The sequence below is a fragment of the Mirounga leonina genome, unplaced genomic scaffold (genome assembly GCF_011800145.1).
Source record: "Mirounga leonina isolate KUSES-001 unplaced genomic scaffold, KU_Mleo_1.0 Mir_101609, whole genome shotgun sequence".
NCBI lineage: Eukaryota > Metazoa > Chordata > Mammalia > Carnivora > Phocidae > Mirounga > Mirounga leonina.
The window spans coordinates 7,950,987-7,969,470 of NW_023270164.1; the positions used below are offsets into that span (position 1 = coordinate 7,950,987).

At 38.1% G+C, this 18,484-nt stretch overlaps 1 protein-coding gene across 1 annotated transcript; it reads right to left on the minus strand.

Moving 5' to 3' along the window:
• Positions 1 to 5,504: 5,504 nt before the first annotated feature.
• LOC118009401 (E3 ubiquitin-protein ligase RNF128-like) lies at positions 5,505 to 6,980 on the minus strand. Its single transcript, XM_035003337.1, is given in 3 exon segments — positions 5,505 to 6,357; positions 6,360 to 6,665; positions 6,668 to 6,980. Coding segments are annotated over 3 exon segments (1,290 nt in total). The 5' UTR covers positions 6,954 to 6,980; the 3' UTR covers positions 5,505 to 5,659.
• Between the last annotated feature and the right edge of the window lie 11,504 nt (positions 6,981 to 18,484).

Below are 18,484 nucleotides of genomic sequence, written 5' to 3' on the forward strand. Positions count from 1 at the left end.
AAGAAGAAGAAGAAGAAGAAGAAGAAGAAGAAGAAGAAGAAGAAGAAAAAGAAGAAGAAGAAGAAGAAAAAGAAAAAGAACGAAAGAAAGAAAGAAAGAAAGAAAGAAAGAAAGAAAGAAAGAAAGAAAGAAAGAAAGAAAGAAAGAAAAAGAAAGAAAGAAAGAAAGAAAGAAAGAAAGTTGGTGAAGCACAGCGGGTAATGTATGAAAGTGTTGAATCACTATATCATACACCTGAAACTAACAGGACACTGTATGCTAACTAACTGGAATTTAAATAAAAACTTTAAAAAAATTGGTTAAGCAGCATGTAGGGGCAAGTGTTCTGCTGCCCTTGGTTGGCAGGGCCAGGGAGTACCAGAAGGACAAGAGTCATCATGCACAGGTCACCAGCATTGGACCTCATTGTCACCAGCATTGGACTAGCATTGGACCAGCATTGAGCTCAGGTCACCAGCATTGGAATCACCAGAGGTCTTTTGAAATGAAGTCTGGGACTCCACTACTGACTCCTGAAATCTGCTTCTTGTGGAATCTGTCCCCCCATGTGAGTTTCACACTCCCTAAAATTAAACGAGGCCAGATTCTGTATATTTGTAGGAAACATTCAGATTGAGTTATATGTTTATAGTCAGCAATTCGTTAAGGTAAAACTGTGGGCTACAAGTCTTACATTGTTCTGACAAACGGGAGAGCTGGTATCTAGTTAGGATTCTGATGCTGACTCTGTATAACCTTTAGTAAGTCACTTAACCAGTCTGAGTCTGAGATTTTATTTGATCTCTTGTATTACAATCTTGAAGCTCTATGATTGTATTCTATTGAGCACAGTCACAAAATAATTTAAGAGGCTATTACTGGACCCTTAAAAAGCAGAAAAAAGTTTTATAGATAATGAATATAAAATAAGATAAGCATAAAGCCCTAAAAATATAAAAGAAAACTTCAGAAGGCACCATTTCAGCCCTGCACAAGCACATATCCAAAGCCTTCCAGAATTCTGTATGAATAAATGTAAAATAAGGGATTTGGTCTTACTTTGATGATTATAATACCAGGGGCAGTGGACCAGACTGAGTCAGTATCTGGAGAAATTGATGAATTTTACATGGTCTTATCTGACAGATGTAATGTTATTAATATCAGTGAAGACATAAGATAAATTGAGGAATACAGAAAATAATTTTATCATTGTGTAATCATATTTTGGTTGATTAAATTGCAAATATACTTAATTTTTGTATGTAACCATGCAAGTTTAACCTGTTACTACAAATACCAATGCAGTACTGGTGATGAGCTGAGAAGATGCAAAACACTGGCTTTTCATGCCTGACATTCCTTTCCTTAGAACATTTGAACCATCAGGAAAAGTAAAGAACTAGCTATAGAAGGGTAATATATACCCCTGGCTGAGATTTCAAAGTGGAAACTAAGTTTTCTAATTTCCCTTCTACCTTTATGGTGTTATAAAAGGTTGAGATAGAAGCCAAGAGGTTAACCATTTAAGCATTTTCAGAATCTATATTCTTAAAATGGAAGGCATTTTTCTTAGATATGCCTGTGGAAACACATCTCTGAGAGTTTTTTGATATTCTGAAAGGAGAAAAATACAGAGAAAAATCTCTCATGAATTTAGAAGCACAAATTTAGAGGCAAAAATCCTCAATAATATACTAACAAATTGAACCAATATATAAAAAGAATTATACTTCAGAGACAAGTGAGGTTTATTTCAGGAATGCAATGTTATTTGAAACTTAATAAATATAATCTACCATAGCAACAAAGAAAAATCACATGATCATATCAATCAAAATGCAGAAAAATATTTGATAAAACTCAAAACCCATTCATGATTAAAAAATCTTAGGAAATTTAAAATAAGCTCTTTGTAAATTAAAAAGAGAAGGGGATTTCCTCAGGTTGACAAAGAAAATCTACCAAAATAGAAATCTATAGCTAACATTGTACTTAAAGATAAAAGACAATGTTTTCCCCCTAAGCCTAAGATTGGAAACAAACCAAAGATGTCCATTCTCACCACTTACATTCAATCTAGTATAGAAAGATCTAGCCATTGCAATAGGGCAAGAAAAGGAAACAAAGGAATGCAGATTGGAGAAAAAGAAATAGAACTATCCTATTTTCAGATGACATCATTGTCTATGTAGAAAACACCAAGGAGCCTACCAATAAGCTGTCAGAAACTAACAAGTTTGGCAAAGACACAAGATGCAGGATCAACACACACAAATTAATTGTATCCTATATACTAGCAACAAAAACATGGAAACCAGAATTAAAATGGAATATTATTTATAGTTGGGTAAACAAAAGAAATCTAACAAAACACATACAGCATCTGTATACTGAAGATTACAAAACATCAAGAAAAGAAAGTAAAGAAGATCTAAGTGAATAGACAGATATATCATATTCATGGATTAGAAGACTCACTATAGTAAAGATGTTAGCTTTTCCCCAACTTGATCTATAGTTTTAATGCAATTCCTATCATAGGCCTAGCAAGGTTTTGGTTTGTTTGTTTGTTTGTTTGTTTTTTTGCAGATATAGAGAAACAAATTCTAAAATTTATATGGAAAGGCAAAGGAACTAGAATAGTTAAAGGAATTTTTACAAAGAATAAAGTAAGGAATCTGAGATCACAACTTAATATATATCTACAGCAAGCAAGACAATGTGTTATTAAAGAAGAAAGAGACATACAGATCAATGTAACAGAACACAGAACTGAAAAATAGATTAACACAGATACGTCCAGATGATTTTTTATAAAGGTGCAAAAACAGCTCAATGGAGGAAAGATAGTTGTTTTCAACAAATTGTGCTAGAACAATTGGACATCCACAGGCAAAAAAAAAAAAAAAAAAAAAAACTTTGATCTAATCCTCACACTGCATACAAAAATTAATTCAAAATGGATCATGAATTTAAATGTAAAATGAGGAACTATAGAAGAAAACATAGGAAAACATATTTGGGATCTAATTCTAGGTGATGACCTACTGCTTAAAGATGACCCCAAAACCATGTCCCATCTAAGGAAAGTCATAAATTGGGCCTCTTCCAAATTAAAAACTTTTATGCTACAAATAATACCCTAGTGTGAGGATGAAAAGACAAACTACAGATGGGGAGAAAATAATTGCAAACCATATATCTAAAAAAGGCCTTATATCTAGAGTTTATAAGTAACTCTCAAAATGCAACAGTTTTCTTTTTTTACAAATAACTCAATTTAAAATGGGTAAAAAACCACAAAAAGATATTTCTACAAAGAGAAGATACAGATGGTGAGAAACATGTGAAAATGTTCAAAGTCATTGGCCATTAGGGATATGGACATTAAAACCACAATGAGATATCACTACATACCTTTTAAAAAGCTAAAATAAAAGTCAGTGATAGTGCCAAATGCTGGCAAAGAAATGAAGAAATGAGCTCTAATATACTACTGGTGGGAATGTCAAATGGTACAGCCACTCTAAAAAATAGTTTGTTTCCTACAAAACTAAACATGCATTTATAGGACTCAGCAATCACACTGTTGGGCATGATCTCTGAGGAATGAAAATGTATGTTCACCAAAACACTTGTACATGAATACTCACAGTGGCTTTGTTCACAATAGCAAAATATTAGAAACAACCCAAATGCCTTTCAATAGGTGAGTGGTTGAGAAAACTCCGGTACATACATACAACGCAATACTGCTCAGAAATAAAAATGAATGAACTAATGATATATGCAACAAGCTGGTTGGACCTCAAGGGCATTGCACTTAATAAAAAATGTCTCAAGGTGCCTGGGTGGCTCAGTTGGTTAAGCGATGGCCTCTTAATTTTGGCTCAGGTCATGATCTCAGGGTCCTGGGATACAGCCCCGCGTTGGGCTCCCTGCTCAGCGGGAAGTCTGCTGGAGATTCTTTCCCTCTCCTCCCTCTACCCCTCCCCCTGCTCGTGCACTCTAAATAAATAAATAAATAAATAAATAAATAAATAAATAAATAAATAAATAAATAAAATCTTTTAAATATGGTTCCACTTACACAGCATCCTTGAAATGACAAAGCTATAGAAATGACAAACAGATTAGTGGTTTCCAAGGGACAGAACAAGAGTAGGGTAGTGAGTAGGTATGAATTCAGAGGTAGTATGAGGGAGTTTTTTGATGGAATAATTCTATATCTTGATTGTAGTGATGGTTATTAAATCTATACATAGATTTATTAAAATCTATACATAGAATAAAATTATATGGAAATATACATATACATAAAATGTAGGTTAAAAATGGTGAAAACTAAAAAAGGTCTGTATTCTTTTTTTTTGGTATATTTTATTTACATTTTATATTTAAAGAGAATCAATACAAATCGGGAAATATTTACAGCATTTCAAATCAAATGGGTTGTCAACATGTTCAAATCAGTGTACAAGAATGCAATGGTTTTGTCCATTCTACATTTAGCAAACAAAAATACATGTCTGTTCAGCTTTTGCCTAAATTCTGTTGGAATTTGCACTGGAAACACAACTTTAAAACCAAGATAAGCCACACAGAATACAAATAAAGTGCAGTTTTAAGTAGCTCTATTTTACTTTGGTGGATGAAAGCTTCAAACTTTATATTAAGGCACCTGGAATTCTCCCCCCCCATTCTTTTTCAAACACCAAGAAAATGTGTTCACAAAATTTATAGCTATATGGACAGAATTTTTGTTTACCTAATGTAATTTTAGCCCATTTAGGTAAAATGTAAACTCAATTTTCAAAGTTGACATTGTTTGGAAAACATTTTCTACAGAATGATTTCTGCAGACAAATTCATACACAAAGATCAATTACCAATTTTTGTGTGACTTACTCATTATCATTTTCAAATAGTATGATAATTTATATACTCTGCTTTTGAAAATCCCATAATTTTGAGGAATAGTTATACAGCATTTTTATAAAGAATCTTTTTGTCTATAATCTTATGTCAAATTGGTGTCATTAATATACCAATCAATCCAGTCCAGTCCATATTCTCTGATAAACTATGCTCAACACTCACATGAAGTACATTTAGCCTAATTTTTAAAAACAAGAAATTGTTAAAATGAATACTTTGCTTTAATCTTGTTCTATCAACTTAATGTAGCCTAAAGAGACATTTCATGAAGTACTAGCCTAAGTTTGCATTGCTTTTTACATTACAATTCCAGATCAATATAAGCACCTGGAGAAAAACCCTGACACAGATAGCCCAAGCTAAAATAGTAGTATTTTTAATTAAGATACTATCATAAAATAAAGTGATTACAGCTACTCCACATTTTAAAAGCAACATGTTTTTATAAGAAAATTGTTATAAATGAAAACCATGACTACTTGAAGAGAGTTTTAAATGTTTAAAAATGTTGCTATCACTATCGAGAGGACACTTGCCTATGAAAAACATTATGAGTTTGTGGAAAAAAGTTAATAGATTAAATATTTTAAGTAATTTAACTATAGCATTATAGTAGTCATCTCAGCACTTTCAGTATCATTCTTATTTAATTAAGTTTATCCAGTTCATTAATAGTAAACTAGCCCTGATTGGCAGTTCTGTTATTACTAAAGTTTCAAGTTTTCTATTGACACAGATTTTATGATTTAATTTCTTGAACAGCAGTCTCTTGATCAGGAGTTTCATCTTCTTCAAAGGTTGGGTTGTCAACATGAGGAACACCATCCACTGCCATGGAACTTGCCTCATGGTTTACCAGCTGGAGATTTTCATTTGCTGACTGCACATGTTCTTCTAAAGGTGGTTCATCTGCTCCCTGAACAGAAGCATAGCCAGACGATGCAGTCTCACTGCGATTATCCTCTTCATGAGGAGAGGCACTATTTGATGTTTCATTGGAAACAGGGACTTGTAAAGACACTGATCCATCTTCAACATCCACCTCAATTCCCAAAGCTTTGAGTATGTCACATTTGCACATGGGGCAAGTCCTGTGTTCTAACAGCCATGGGTCAACCCATGTCTTATGGAAAATATGGTTGCAGGTTAAGATGCGCACCAAATCATTTGGTTTATATAGTTCAATACACACAGCACAACTATCTCCATCAGGGCCAATTTCCTTGTCTCCTTGTTTCAGTGTACGTAGTTGAAGCCTCCCAATAGCTTTTTTAGCAGCTGCCTTTAATTGTCTCTGTTTCCTGCTTTGAGCTCTTGCATTCCGTAATCTTCGAGCAGAATAAAAGATAAAATAGCCCACAGTTGCTGCCGTAATAATAAAAAAGGACACAGGAACGAAGAAAATTGAATAGTGATTCACCCAAGGGCCATGTTTTTCCCTACTTCGATGACCATTGTTACTTGTATGCCTCTTTGAATAGATGGTAGAATTTTTGTGCCTTTCAGATTGCCAATCATGATTGCAACAATGTCTCCTGCACCCGGGTGAGACATGGGGATGACCTCATTGCGGGTCCCCGGGAAGTTAAAGATGACGGCTCCAGACGCCCCTCTCTCGTAAGCCAGATGGATCTTGTCGGCGAAGGTGCAGCCCCCGCCGCGCTGGATGAGGGCCAACCAAGAGACCTGCACGGTGCTTCCCCAGTCCCCTGGGACCGTGGGCACCGTGAAATTCGTGTGCGGGTACAGGCGTTGAGCGCCCCCGGCCCGTCGGGCGGCACCGGGATCCCAGCCACAGGCTCGAGCGGCGAATCCTGGCCGTACACGCCCTCCTCGCTCAGCTCCCACACTGTGCGGTTCACTCCGGTGTGCGGAACCCGCCAGGACACGTTGAGGTACGCGGTCCACACTGCCTCGGCTCCCCGGGAGCCGGGGGCATGGGGGCTCAGCGCCAGCAGGAAGCACCACGCCAGCAATCGGGAAAAGCCGCAGCCGCCGCGGCACAAGACCCCGGCCCCGGGCGGCGGCCCCATGGCGCGCGCGCTCTGCGGTTCCCGAGGACCCCTGGCCCGCACCCTCCCGGCTCTCGGCAGGACCCCGGCCGGGCCCAGGTGCGCGCCAGGTGGGGAGGGGCCGGCGGCGCGGCGAGCGAGGTGGGAGCCGCGAGGCCCGTAGCGTCGGGCCGAGCGGTTGCGGCAGATGCAGCTCCTCGCAGCTCCCGTCCTCTGCTCAAAAAGGTCTGTATTCTTGTTGATAGTAATGTACCAATGTCAATTTCTGGGTTTGATATTGCATTATCTATAAGCTCTACAAGATGCCACCATTGGGGAAAGCCAGGTGAAGGATACAGGAGAACTTTTATAACTTTTTTTGCAATTTCCTAGGGGTCTATAATTATTTCAAAAGAAAATTTTTTTATATAGATGTAATCAAATGGACTGTTTTCGCACAAAGATGCAAAACTGGTATGTTGAGGGCCTTGGGTTATGTGCTCCCTAGAAAAATTGAAGAACAGGCTCAGATCCCGGGTGGTATTGGATGATCAAAAGATTCTCCATTATAATAAGCACTTCTGGCTTCTCTGCAAAATCACCAAGTCAATTTGGCAGAATAAGATGATGATTTAATATCAGGGCCTTCAGAACCATTTCTCAGTCTATCTTTCCAACCGCATCTCCATCCATCCACACAAAGAACATGACATATAGAGGTAGTGGACTACTTTTTTTTATTTCCCTTGGGCAGAATGCATATCATCATAGCTCTGAGTCTTTTTCCTGCTTCCTATTTCCAGGAAGACCCCTTCCCTCATTCTCCACTGATGAAACTCACCTATACCCCTCTAAGATGCCTTTCCTCATTATAAGATTCCACCCTAGCCAGGCAAAATTATTTGTTTCCTCTTTACCCGAAGAACTTATCACATTGTAATACAGAGTTTTTGATTGGTTTAAATCTGCCTCTGAGATAATAAGTTACTAGTGGAAGGAAACCGTATCTTACTTATCCCTTGGATAGTGTCTGGCATCATGCTCAATAGATTTTTTGATGACATTAATTTAATGTAGTTAAAATGGATATTGAGGAATTGTTGACTTTACCAGCTAGCACATGAGTATTCTATGTGAATAAAAAGATTTAGAGATAATAAGGCTGGAAAAATGGATCCCTTCCCTCCGTACAGATAAGCCAAAAGTTAATAGAAGTCAAAGACCCATTAATGGTCTGGATTAGACAAGACTTGGCACAAAAACAAAAAAGGAAGAAGACCTTTGGAAAGAGAAAAATGAAGGTTAGTCTCATTCAATTTAAAGGGTTCACAATGTAGAAGGAAAATGGAATCCCTAAGACACTAGGACACTTGATATTATTTTCTCACTTGAAAAACATCATCAATTCACTGTTGATTGTTGTTCTATAATAAACAGACCAGTTATGTGCCTCACTTGGACTCTGAGGCTCCCAGTTAGACCAGTTGATTACTGAAATCCTCAGGTGTGATTAGTGGTGTAAAGAGTTAGAGTACATGTTAAGGGAGAATACCAGAAGAGAAGATGGCGATAATGTTTTTAACTTATGTATCCCTAACTTTGAAATGTACACAGAATAAAGCCATTTCTCATGACCACCACTGCCACCATCCTGGTCCAACTTGTCATTGTGCCTCACCTGGACCATGGGAGCAGCTTTCAACTTGGAAGAACTGTTTACTCTGTTCTCAGCTCAGGAGCCAGAGCTGTTAAAATGCAGTCAATTCCTATCACTACTGTGCTCAAACCTTTCAAATGTGTCCAATGTCCCTCAGAGAAAAAGTAAAGATTTTCTATGATTTGTAACTTGACAAGACCTGTCTCATCCTGTTATTACTTGCTAACCTTATCTCCTAGGGCTCCCCTTCTTACTGGTCCCTTGCTACACCTCAAACATTCCAAGCGCACTCCTTTCTTAGGGCCTTTGTCCTTCCCTCCTCCCCCTACAGCTCTTCCACTAACCCCTGACTTCTTGCGTTTACTCAATGATCATCCTCACTCTAAAATTCCAATTCACTATGCTGCCACTTGACACTGATTTATGTTTTCTCCCTAGCATCTATCCCTATCTAATATAGCAGATTTTTTATTCATTTACCTTGTTTTCTACTCCAAGATACCACATCATTATGTTCTTCAAAATAAGAACTGTTACTTCAGTGGGTGCCAGACACTGGGATGAGGCCTTTTTGTGTGTTACCTCATTAGATTTCCACAATTTCCCTGTGAGTAAAGCAATACTACTCCTATTTTTCAAATTAGGAAATAGGCTTACATCAATGGCCTTCCTAGTGTATTTGAAATCTGCAGTGGATCCTTTTTTTTTTCTACTCCCATCTTCCATATGACCAAATTGATTTCAGTAAAAGTCATAGAATAATTAATAGTTATCATTATTTTCTTGATTCATTCTTTAGTTGTAAAACAAAAAACCATTAAAAAAGAAAAAAATTTCTTCTAGAGGGGAGGGGGATGAGAGGATGGGTTAGCCTGGTGATTGGTATTAAAGAGGGCATGTATTGCACGGAGCACTGGGTGTTATACACAAACAATGAATCATGGAACACTACATCAAAAACTAAAGATGTAATGTATGGTGATTAACATAACAATAAAAAATTTTTTAAAAAAGAAGAAATTTCAATTCAAAAAACCAAGTGAAATAACTCAAGTTCTTTGTGTGTGTGTGTGTGTGTCTTTAAGATCACTTTACCTTCATTGTTTATTTCAAATCTACTGTTTAAACACAGGAATGTGGAGTACCTCAGGGACTGGAGATGTGAGGAGCACATAAAGCGAGCTCGACTAATTCTGACTGACCCTTTACTTAGTCTCTCTCTAGTCTGTACAAATGCATGTAGCTGAGTGTCTGTGTGTTAGAATAGCTAAGGGTTTTCAAATTTACCACCTTAATGCTCATGTTCAATGTTTGTTAAAGGATCAATAAGAAAAATGTGCTTACATAACACAAATATAGACACAAAGAGTCGTGGAAGCTGGAAACAAAAAGCTCTCAGACTTCAAAGAGAGAGAGGAAAAAATATCCTCATGAATGAATGTCATGACAGATAAGGAGTTTGAGATAAGTCTTTGAATATAAATAAGTCTGAGAGTTGACAATTCCGGGAGGGCTTTTCTAGTGTAAGGTAGCATAGAGGCAAAGGCAAAGAGGCAGGGAAGCTCAGCATGTTTTAAGCCTAATGGGGAGCAGTCTGGTTTTACTGATACCTTGGGTGGGGAGGAGAGGAGTGGAATAAGTGGAATAAGAGAAATAAGTCATGCAAGATGTTAATTAGAAGTTTTGCAGATTAAACCCAACCCTCTCATTTATACCTGGGCAAGCTATTCTGCAGGTTGCTCACACTTCTTCAACCTACTCCCTTCCCCATACAGGACAGTCTGTCATCCCTGAACAGAGCCAATCAAAGGTTTTTTGATATAGGACTATCAGAGGCTCAGAGAGAGGTATCTGCAAATAACTACCATCCTAACTCAATTTACAACACTGCCAAAGGAGTGTGCCTTCCCTGCCATTTTCTGGTGGAGCAGAAATAGCAGGAGCAAGGCAATAATTAGCTAGCACCACTGATTTGTGTATGTGATCAGGGACTGAGTCAACAGGGAAGTAAAATAGGCTTATGTTATCCCAGGATTTTCCAACACTCAGGTTTATATATTTATACAATAGCACCCCTTCTTATTTCTTTGCTTCCCCCTTTGGATTCCATCCATTTTTCCATTCATTATCTACTAGTCCTGCCCCGGATATAACCTGGGCCACTCCCTGAAAAGTCATACAGTGCTGCTACCTCCAGAGCTCAAACCAGGCTTGACCATACTGGCTACCTGCTTTATCACCCATACTCTCCTTCCTTATGCTTCATAACGCAGGTCTGTTTTTTTTTTCACATGTGCCCAAGCTTTATTATGCTTCCATGATGCATATTGTGTAAAGAAATAGACATTTGCTTTCCATTCTACCCTGTAGTTGGTGTGAAATTGACCTATATCTTCACTGTCATTACACTTTGCCATTTGAGGGAAGACTGGTCTGTACCAGAAACCAAAGCAAACATTACTTGTTTCTGAAATACTATTTGATTTTGAACATATGAATATATTTTGTGGTCAGTTTTCTCCCCTATCATTTACTCCCCAACACAGTAACAAATAATTTTGTCAGTTAGATACAGGCTTATGATACAACTTTTTAAAAGTAGAGACCATTGCTATTTGGGCTCTGAGCTAGGCTGTACATGGCACTATTTCATTTCTACCAGAAATCAAAAACAATGCTACTTCTCAGGGCAGCTCTGCCATGTATATCCCAGCAGCCAGAGAAGGATGAGAGCTCAACAAACGAGCAGAAAAAAAGTTTTTTATTTTTTATTAGAGTGGAAATAATCTCTCTTACAAATGTATGCTTGACTTAAATACTTCATGTCAGAATGTGAAAAAATTAAGGGCTTGAAAACATCAAGGATATTTTGAGACTTCAATATGAAGTTATTGGAAAAAAACAAAAGTGTTAATCATGGAATTTGGATATCTAGTCTCATATCCACAGGACCAATGCATGAATTAACATTAACATTGTTTCTGTTGTTTTCCTGGATGTCTGGGGGCTATTTCATTATGCATTCTAAAATCTTTTGGTATTAGTTTGAAATGCTACAACACATTTCATAGGCAAATATGACTAATAATTAGATTACTTAAAATGACAAAAGATTGGCAAAAAAATAAATGTCTAACAGGATGAGATCAGGAAATTATGACATATCTACCTACTCACTCAACCAAACTCTACTCAGATATTCAAAATAAATGAGTTAGCTGAACTTTCCCTAGCCATGTTTTACTCTTTCATTTATTCAAGAAAATTTACTGAATAATCCATTTTGTGCCAAAAATCTCTGCTAAGAATCAGTGGTAAGCAAAATATATCCGGTTCCTGTTCTTATGCAACTTTCCTCTTAATTGACCAATAAATCATATAATCCAAATATATCAGTATCATGAAAGGAAAATATACAATGAGCTAAGAAAAGATAATAGGGACACCTGATATCAACAGAGATAGAGAAGGATTTTCCAAACTAAATTGTAGGCTATTATAATGTTAATAACAAAATTTTCAAAAACTTTTTACATTTGTAAATTTCAAAGTACTTTATATTAGTCATTTTTGCTTTCTTTTGTTTTCACTACGTTATCAAAAATGCTCTGTGGAAACAAATAATAAACATAAACCAGAAAACTAGAGTGTGTTGTTATCTTTTAGCTTAAATATTGCAAAAGTGAGCCTTAAACTTCATGACATTGATTTTAGGATCCATCTGAACTATAGCTAAATAATTACAGAACTTCCTGTGAACATTACAGCCCAATAAAAGTTAGGAGGTTTGAAGTATACCTTTAATGTTCAAAATGAGCACTTTAATATGAGACATCAAATCTCACAGCCAAAAGTGCTCGATCAAGATTAATCCAGATAATTTCTTCAGGAGATCATGTTATTTATCAGTAGTATATATAATTCAGGGTATTACACAATCTGCAAAACAGTAGCAATTTAATATAGAGGAAGGGCATCAGCACCAGCTGAGAGCACTTAGAAGACATACCAATTTGCAACCATTGCCCTTAACAGCAACTTGCTAAACATGAAAACTACAAAACTACCTTTCTTTTTAATTAAAAGGAAACCTAGAGAAGTTAATTGACCATTCATTCACTCAGTGAGTATTTATGGAGTGGGTATAGAAGAAACTGTACTAAATCATCAATTATCAATCCACATGGCAGCTTTTTTTGAAGAACAACACTGTCGACATTAGGAGGATGTTACTGGGAAGCCTCTATGACATAGTCTGCCCTTCATATGCAGTGGCCCATTTTAAAGTTCGGTATTGTTACAGGCAGTAGTAAATACAGGCATCTGGGACTCTTGGGGGTGGGGAATGGGGACTCTCAGGTGAAGTGGGAAGTCATTACTCTGAAACATTGTAAATTTAGAAGGAGCCATTGACAAACTATTTTGCTACTGTGTGTGCTCGTAAGACGAGGTATCATTAGGAAAAGCCACATAAAGCTGTTGCAGCTGTGTTATATAAAAAGTGGGGACAATTTAATAGAAAATGTCATCCTTTGCAGAATGCTGATTGCCTATTTTTTTTCCATAAAGCCTTCTCATCAGAGGGACTCCAGCAGCTTGAGAAGGCATCCTGTCACTGATGTTCCCAGACGTCCCCGAGTACAAAACTCTCCATGTGCTGTTTGGCATCTAAAACATTCTGCTTTCTTTTCCCTTTTCTTTTTTTTTTTTCCTCCTTTGTACTCCACTATGGACTTTGGAATATTGTCTTCTAGTGAGGATGGAACAAGGACTGACTTTTTGACACTGGAATTTCAGTGTAAACAAACAAGCAAACAAAAAAAATCGGCTGAAGCCACGAGGTGCTATTTTTCTGTATTCTGGTTCAGGAAATCCTAAAGCTGTAACATGAGATAATTCTATAATGTTAAGGATTTCTCCTTAACAGATGGCAGTCATTACAAGTTACTGTAGGGCATAACTCTTCAGAGGCTAAGATAAAAATTTGTGTCCGCACAAAACAGAAAAGAGATTTGATGGAGAAGAGGCAGGGTCAAGTGCTTTTTTAATCACGTTAGAATTCTCCGACTTGAAAGTTCTATTTTCTCATAATTAGTTTCAGAAAGGTGACTTGGTCGTAAATTTTACATCATAAAAATCACTGGGCTTCAGAAATTTAATAGCTACATGTCTTCACTGAGTTCAAAATAATCCCATAATTCTTGTCAAATGTTCTACATTCAATAATTTAGAATTTGTTGTCACTACGAGGATAAAGGTTTATGCTATTTGGGTGTAAGAAATGCTGCAAAGTAAATATATCATACACTACCACAGCCCCAAATAATTGTCAGTGCCATGCACACAGTGGGGATTCACTTGTTCATCAATAATTCATTCATCCCACAAATACATAATGAGCATCTCCTTTCTCGGGTATTGGTCTGGGTGCCGAAGATGCAACTGTGAGCAAAAGAGACAAAAATCTCTTTTCTTATGGAGCTTATCACCACTTGAAACACACACAGACACACACACACACACACATATCTGTGTTAAATTAAAGAGGGACATACCTTAGTGGTTCTACAGTTTGGTAGTCAGATTTTGTGCCTTCTCAGATTACTGGTATTTACACCAGAGGATGGCAGAATATGCCACCCCAAAATAACCTTCTTTGCCGTAAAGATTATTTTGAGAAACAGGAGACACAGGAGAAGCTCTGAAAAAAGTAAAAGTTACTCTTTTGTATGGGACATTTACACGTATAAAGGAAATCTCCATTTCTTTTTTTTTTTAAGATTTTATTTATTTGAGAGAGAGAGAGAGAGAGAGAAAGCGCAGGAGCAGGGGGAGGGGCAGAGGGAGAAGGAGAGAGAAATCCAAGCAGACTCTGTGTTGAGCACAGAGCCCTATGTGGGGCTAGATCCCATGACTCTGAGATCACCTGAGCTGAAATCAAGAGTCAGACTCTTAACAGACTGAGCCACCCATGCACCCCTGGAAATCTCCATTTCTAAAGGTGTCTCCTTCACACTACCAGGAAGGGAAGGATGACCGCAAATCACAAGAGACTCTTATCAATGGAGAAGGCACTTAATTAAATCTGCATAACAAACCTTATTTGGTTTACCTTACTTTTCTAGGTCACCTGCTCATAAATGGCCTCCCCCTTGCCCTTCTTTCTTTTGTTTTTAGCTGAAGATAGTATTTAAGCCTGAATTCTAAGCCACCTCTGAGAATTACTCACTTTCCCCTGGTTATTGAGACAAGGAAACTGAAGGGACCCCATGAAAAATGCTGTTTTGTCCTTTGCTCCTTTTCCTGCTTTTCTTCTTGCTAGGACCTGCACCTCTGCCTTACACATGTCTTAATGTATGTCCACCTTGTAAAGGTCAAGGATTTAATGGTTTCTTTGGAGCGTTCCAGCACCATAGATAACATCTAAGGAGTGACCAGACCAGGTCATCATGTACGTTTTCTGAGACCACGGACTCCAGGCACCTTGATGCCAAGACCCCTTGCTCCAGGCCATAAGTGACTTATGGAGGACTCCTGAGCACTCATTCGTTTCAGGATGCCTGAGAGGACACATCCACCAGGCCACCATCCTAAATAAAAACTCCAGACCCCAAGCAAAGATGAGACTCATTCAGCTTTTCCATTCTGAGTCTCCCAGACACTACATCTGTATCTACTCTCTCCATATCTTCAATAAATTCTACCCCCACTTCCTGCTGGCTTGGGTTTGATGTCCATCCTGTGCAAAGCCAAGGACACTCTTGGCTGGTCCTGCAGGACTCCTCTGGGTCCTCAGACCTGGCCTGCTTATATTAGTATCTTCCATGTATACAGGAGATATACATGCTAAACTTTTGTTTTTCTCTTATTAAGCTGACTTCTGTTACAGGAGCTTCAGCCAAGACAAGTGTTACACACTTAAGTGATCATGTACACAGGATGACCTACATCCCATCACCTCTGCCACTGTGGATTGGTTAAAAGCAAGCCACAGGCCCTCTTTGTAATCCTTTCCCATTGAGTATATGGAGAAGATACGTGGCTTGTTTTTGATGGGAACCCAGTCTTACCTAACACATTGATTACAGCTTTGTGAGACATGAACCAGAGGACCCATCTAAGCTTTGCCTGGACTTGTGGCCCACAGGAACTGGGGGATAATAAACATTGTAGTATTTTTTTTTTAATATGGCAGAGAAAATTAACACAAAACAGAGTTGTGATCTTGCTTTTAGATCACAGAGATAACTATCACTCATCAAACTAAAATACTTCAAAGCCATTTTTTGATAATTAGGTTATATCTTCTGTGAAGGAATATTTTCAAAAGTATTGCCTCATTGGGTCAAATAATTGTTTTGTGTTAATATTTTTGTCACACAAGTCCTAGTGGCCTACACTAATCTGATGGAATGAGCCAACCACATAGGACCGGCCTTGTCTTTACGGAATGAACCAATTTATAAACAAACCCATGAAGGTCCCATTTCTGCTCCTCACTCAATGAGCCAAGACAATGGGCCCATCACAATAGCTTAAGTATAACTGTGCTTAATGTGTATTTATCAATTTATCAAGAGCTTTTACTAACTTCATCTCTCTTAGTTCTAAGTCAGTGAGAGAAGTATGTTCCCCAGGTTTACAACAAGGAACCTGAGGCTGAGGGAAATGACAAACTAAAACCATATCATTAGTAAGTGGCAGAGGTGGGACTCAAGCCACGAAATGTCATCAGAAAGATAATGCATTGCTTGTTTCCCTCTGCCACAGCAAACTGTATAGGAAATTGACTGTTCTGTCCCTGCAGTCTGGCCTGAGCCAACAGAGACTTTCAAAGCAGACTCTGAGCTGAGGCAGCTCCCTGCCACCACCCTCCTTCACAGGAAGCTTAAGCCAGAACCAATGCTCTCCTTTCAATTAGAAATAACTACAAGCAACATGTGAACCAATGGGAAAGAACAAAAGGGAATATCTCCTCCTTCGAGTTACAGATTTAGCCACAACCAGTCACTATGTTCCAAGTACTGCACTGGGTACTGGAAATAGAAAAATGAGTAAGAACCATTTCCCCCACCCCACCTCCTACACACCACTACTACCACCACTGGGGGCTTTTAGTCTGGGAGACAGAGACTTACATTATTTCAATTTGATGTGTTGAGTCTTAAGAGTGGGCACTAATTGCAAGGGTACTATGAGACCACAGTGGACCAATGAATCTACCCATGGCTTTCGAGGAAGTCTTCTGACAGGAGAAGGAACCTTAGTGGAGGTCTACAAAGGTAATTAAAATTCCAGTGAAATGTTCCAGGCAAACGAAGGCAGTAGGCAAATTACGGAAGCAGAAAGCAACTTGAAGTGTACAGGAACACTCAGCAGTTGAGTGTTAATAATAAATGAAGCATAAGACATGAAGTTGTTGGAGAGTTAGCTATAAAAATCATAGCCTAAATTGCGTACATGCCTGCCATATGCCAAGCTCTGTGGCAAGAATCATACTTACAGACAGCAATTGAATTCTAACAACAACCAAGGTAAGCGCCACTATTATGTCCATTTTTCAGATGAGAAAACCGAGGCTTGGAAAGGTTGAGTAACTCACCCAAGTTCCCACAGCTAATAACTGACAGAGTGGGCATTTTAACCTATGTGATTCCAAACTCTTAGCCAAATCCCACACTGCTTTTCTAAGTAAGAGACAGGTCTGAAGAACACTGTACTTCTTCTTAGCCTATAGCAAAGGTCATAAAACTGTTTTTATTTTTTTTTAAGATTTATTTATCTTAAAAGAGCTGGGAGCTGGCAGAGGGAGAGAGAGAATCCCGAAGCAGACTCCCTGCTGAGTGCAGAGCCTGACACAGGGCTCAATCCCAGGACCCAGGATATCACAACCTGAGCCGAAACCAAGAGTCGTCCGCTTAACCGACTGAGCCACCCAGGCACCCCATAAAACTGTTTTTATAGAGGATCGTATCATAAATATTTTAGGCTTTGTGGGCCATATGGCTTGTTGTACTATTCAACTATACTGTTGTAGCAGGAAAGCAGCCATAGACAATACATAAATGAATGAGTATGGCTCTGTTCCAATAAAACTTTATTCACAAAAACAGGCACTGGAATGGATTTGGCCCATGGGCTTTAGTTTGCCAACTCCTGATGAGTAGGAAACCATTCAAGGGTTATAAGCAAGAAATGGACATGATCAGTTTTGGACAACATGACTTAATTGTCTGGTTCATGCCAGAGACATCCTCAGGCCATTTCAGTCTAGATGAAATGGCTGTTTCTATAAAGTGTCAGCAACTGAGACTCAGTCTCCTTATACTTTCACTTCTCATTCATTTTATCCCTTTATTTCAAAAATATTTATCATAGTGAGACCTCAATATATTAATAATAAATATTATTATTATTAATAATAGGTCTCACTATGATTCAGGCACTGTTTAGGCATTAAGGATATAAGAACAAATAAAAATAAAGTTGCTTTTCTCATGATGCTTACATTCTGGTGGCAGGAAGACATACATGCACGCACACACACACACAAATAGGAACAATATGGTAAGTTATGATGAATCCTCTGGAGGAAAAAAAAACGGGGCCAGCCAGCACTGGGCAGGTGGATTTTATATGAAGTAGTTAGGAAAATCACTCTGATAATGGGACATTTGAACAAAGACTTGAAGGAAACAAGAAAATGAGTCAAATGGATATTTGTAGGGAAGAACAAATTTAAAACCCAGTAGTGGGAATATACCTAGACCATTTGAGCAATAGCAAGGACATTGATATGGCTGGCATTGAGTGAAGATGAGTGGGGTGCAATATAAGAAGAGGTCAGACAGGGACCAAGGGTCAGATCAGAATAAGAAGGGCAAAAGAGGGATAGTTAGTTTATTTATTCTTCAAG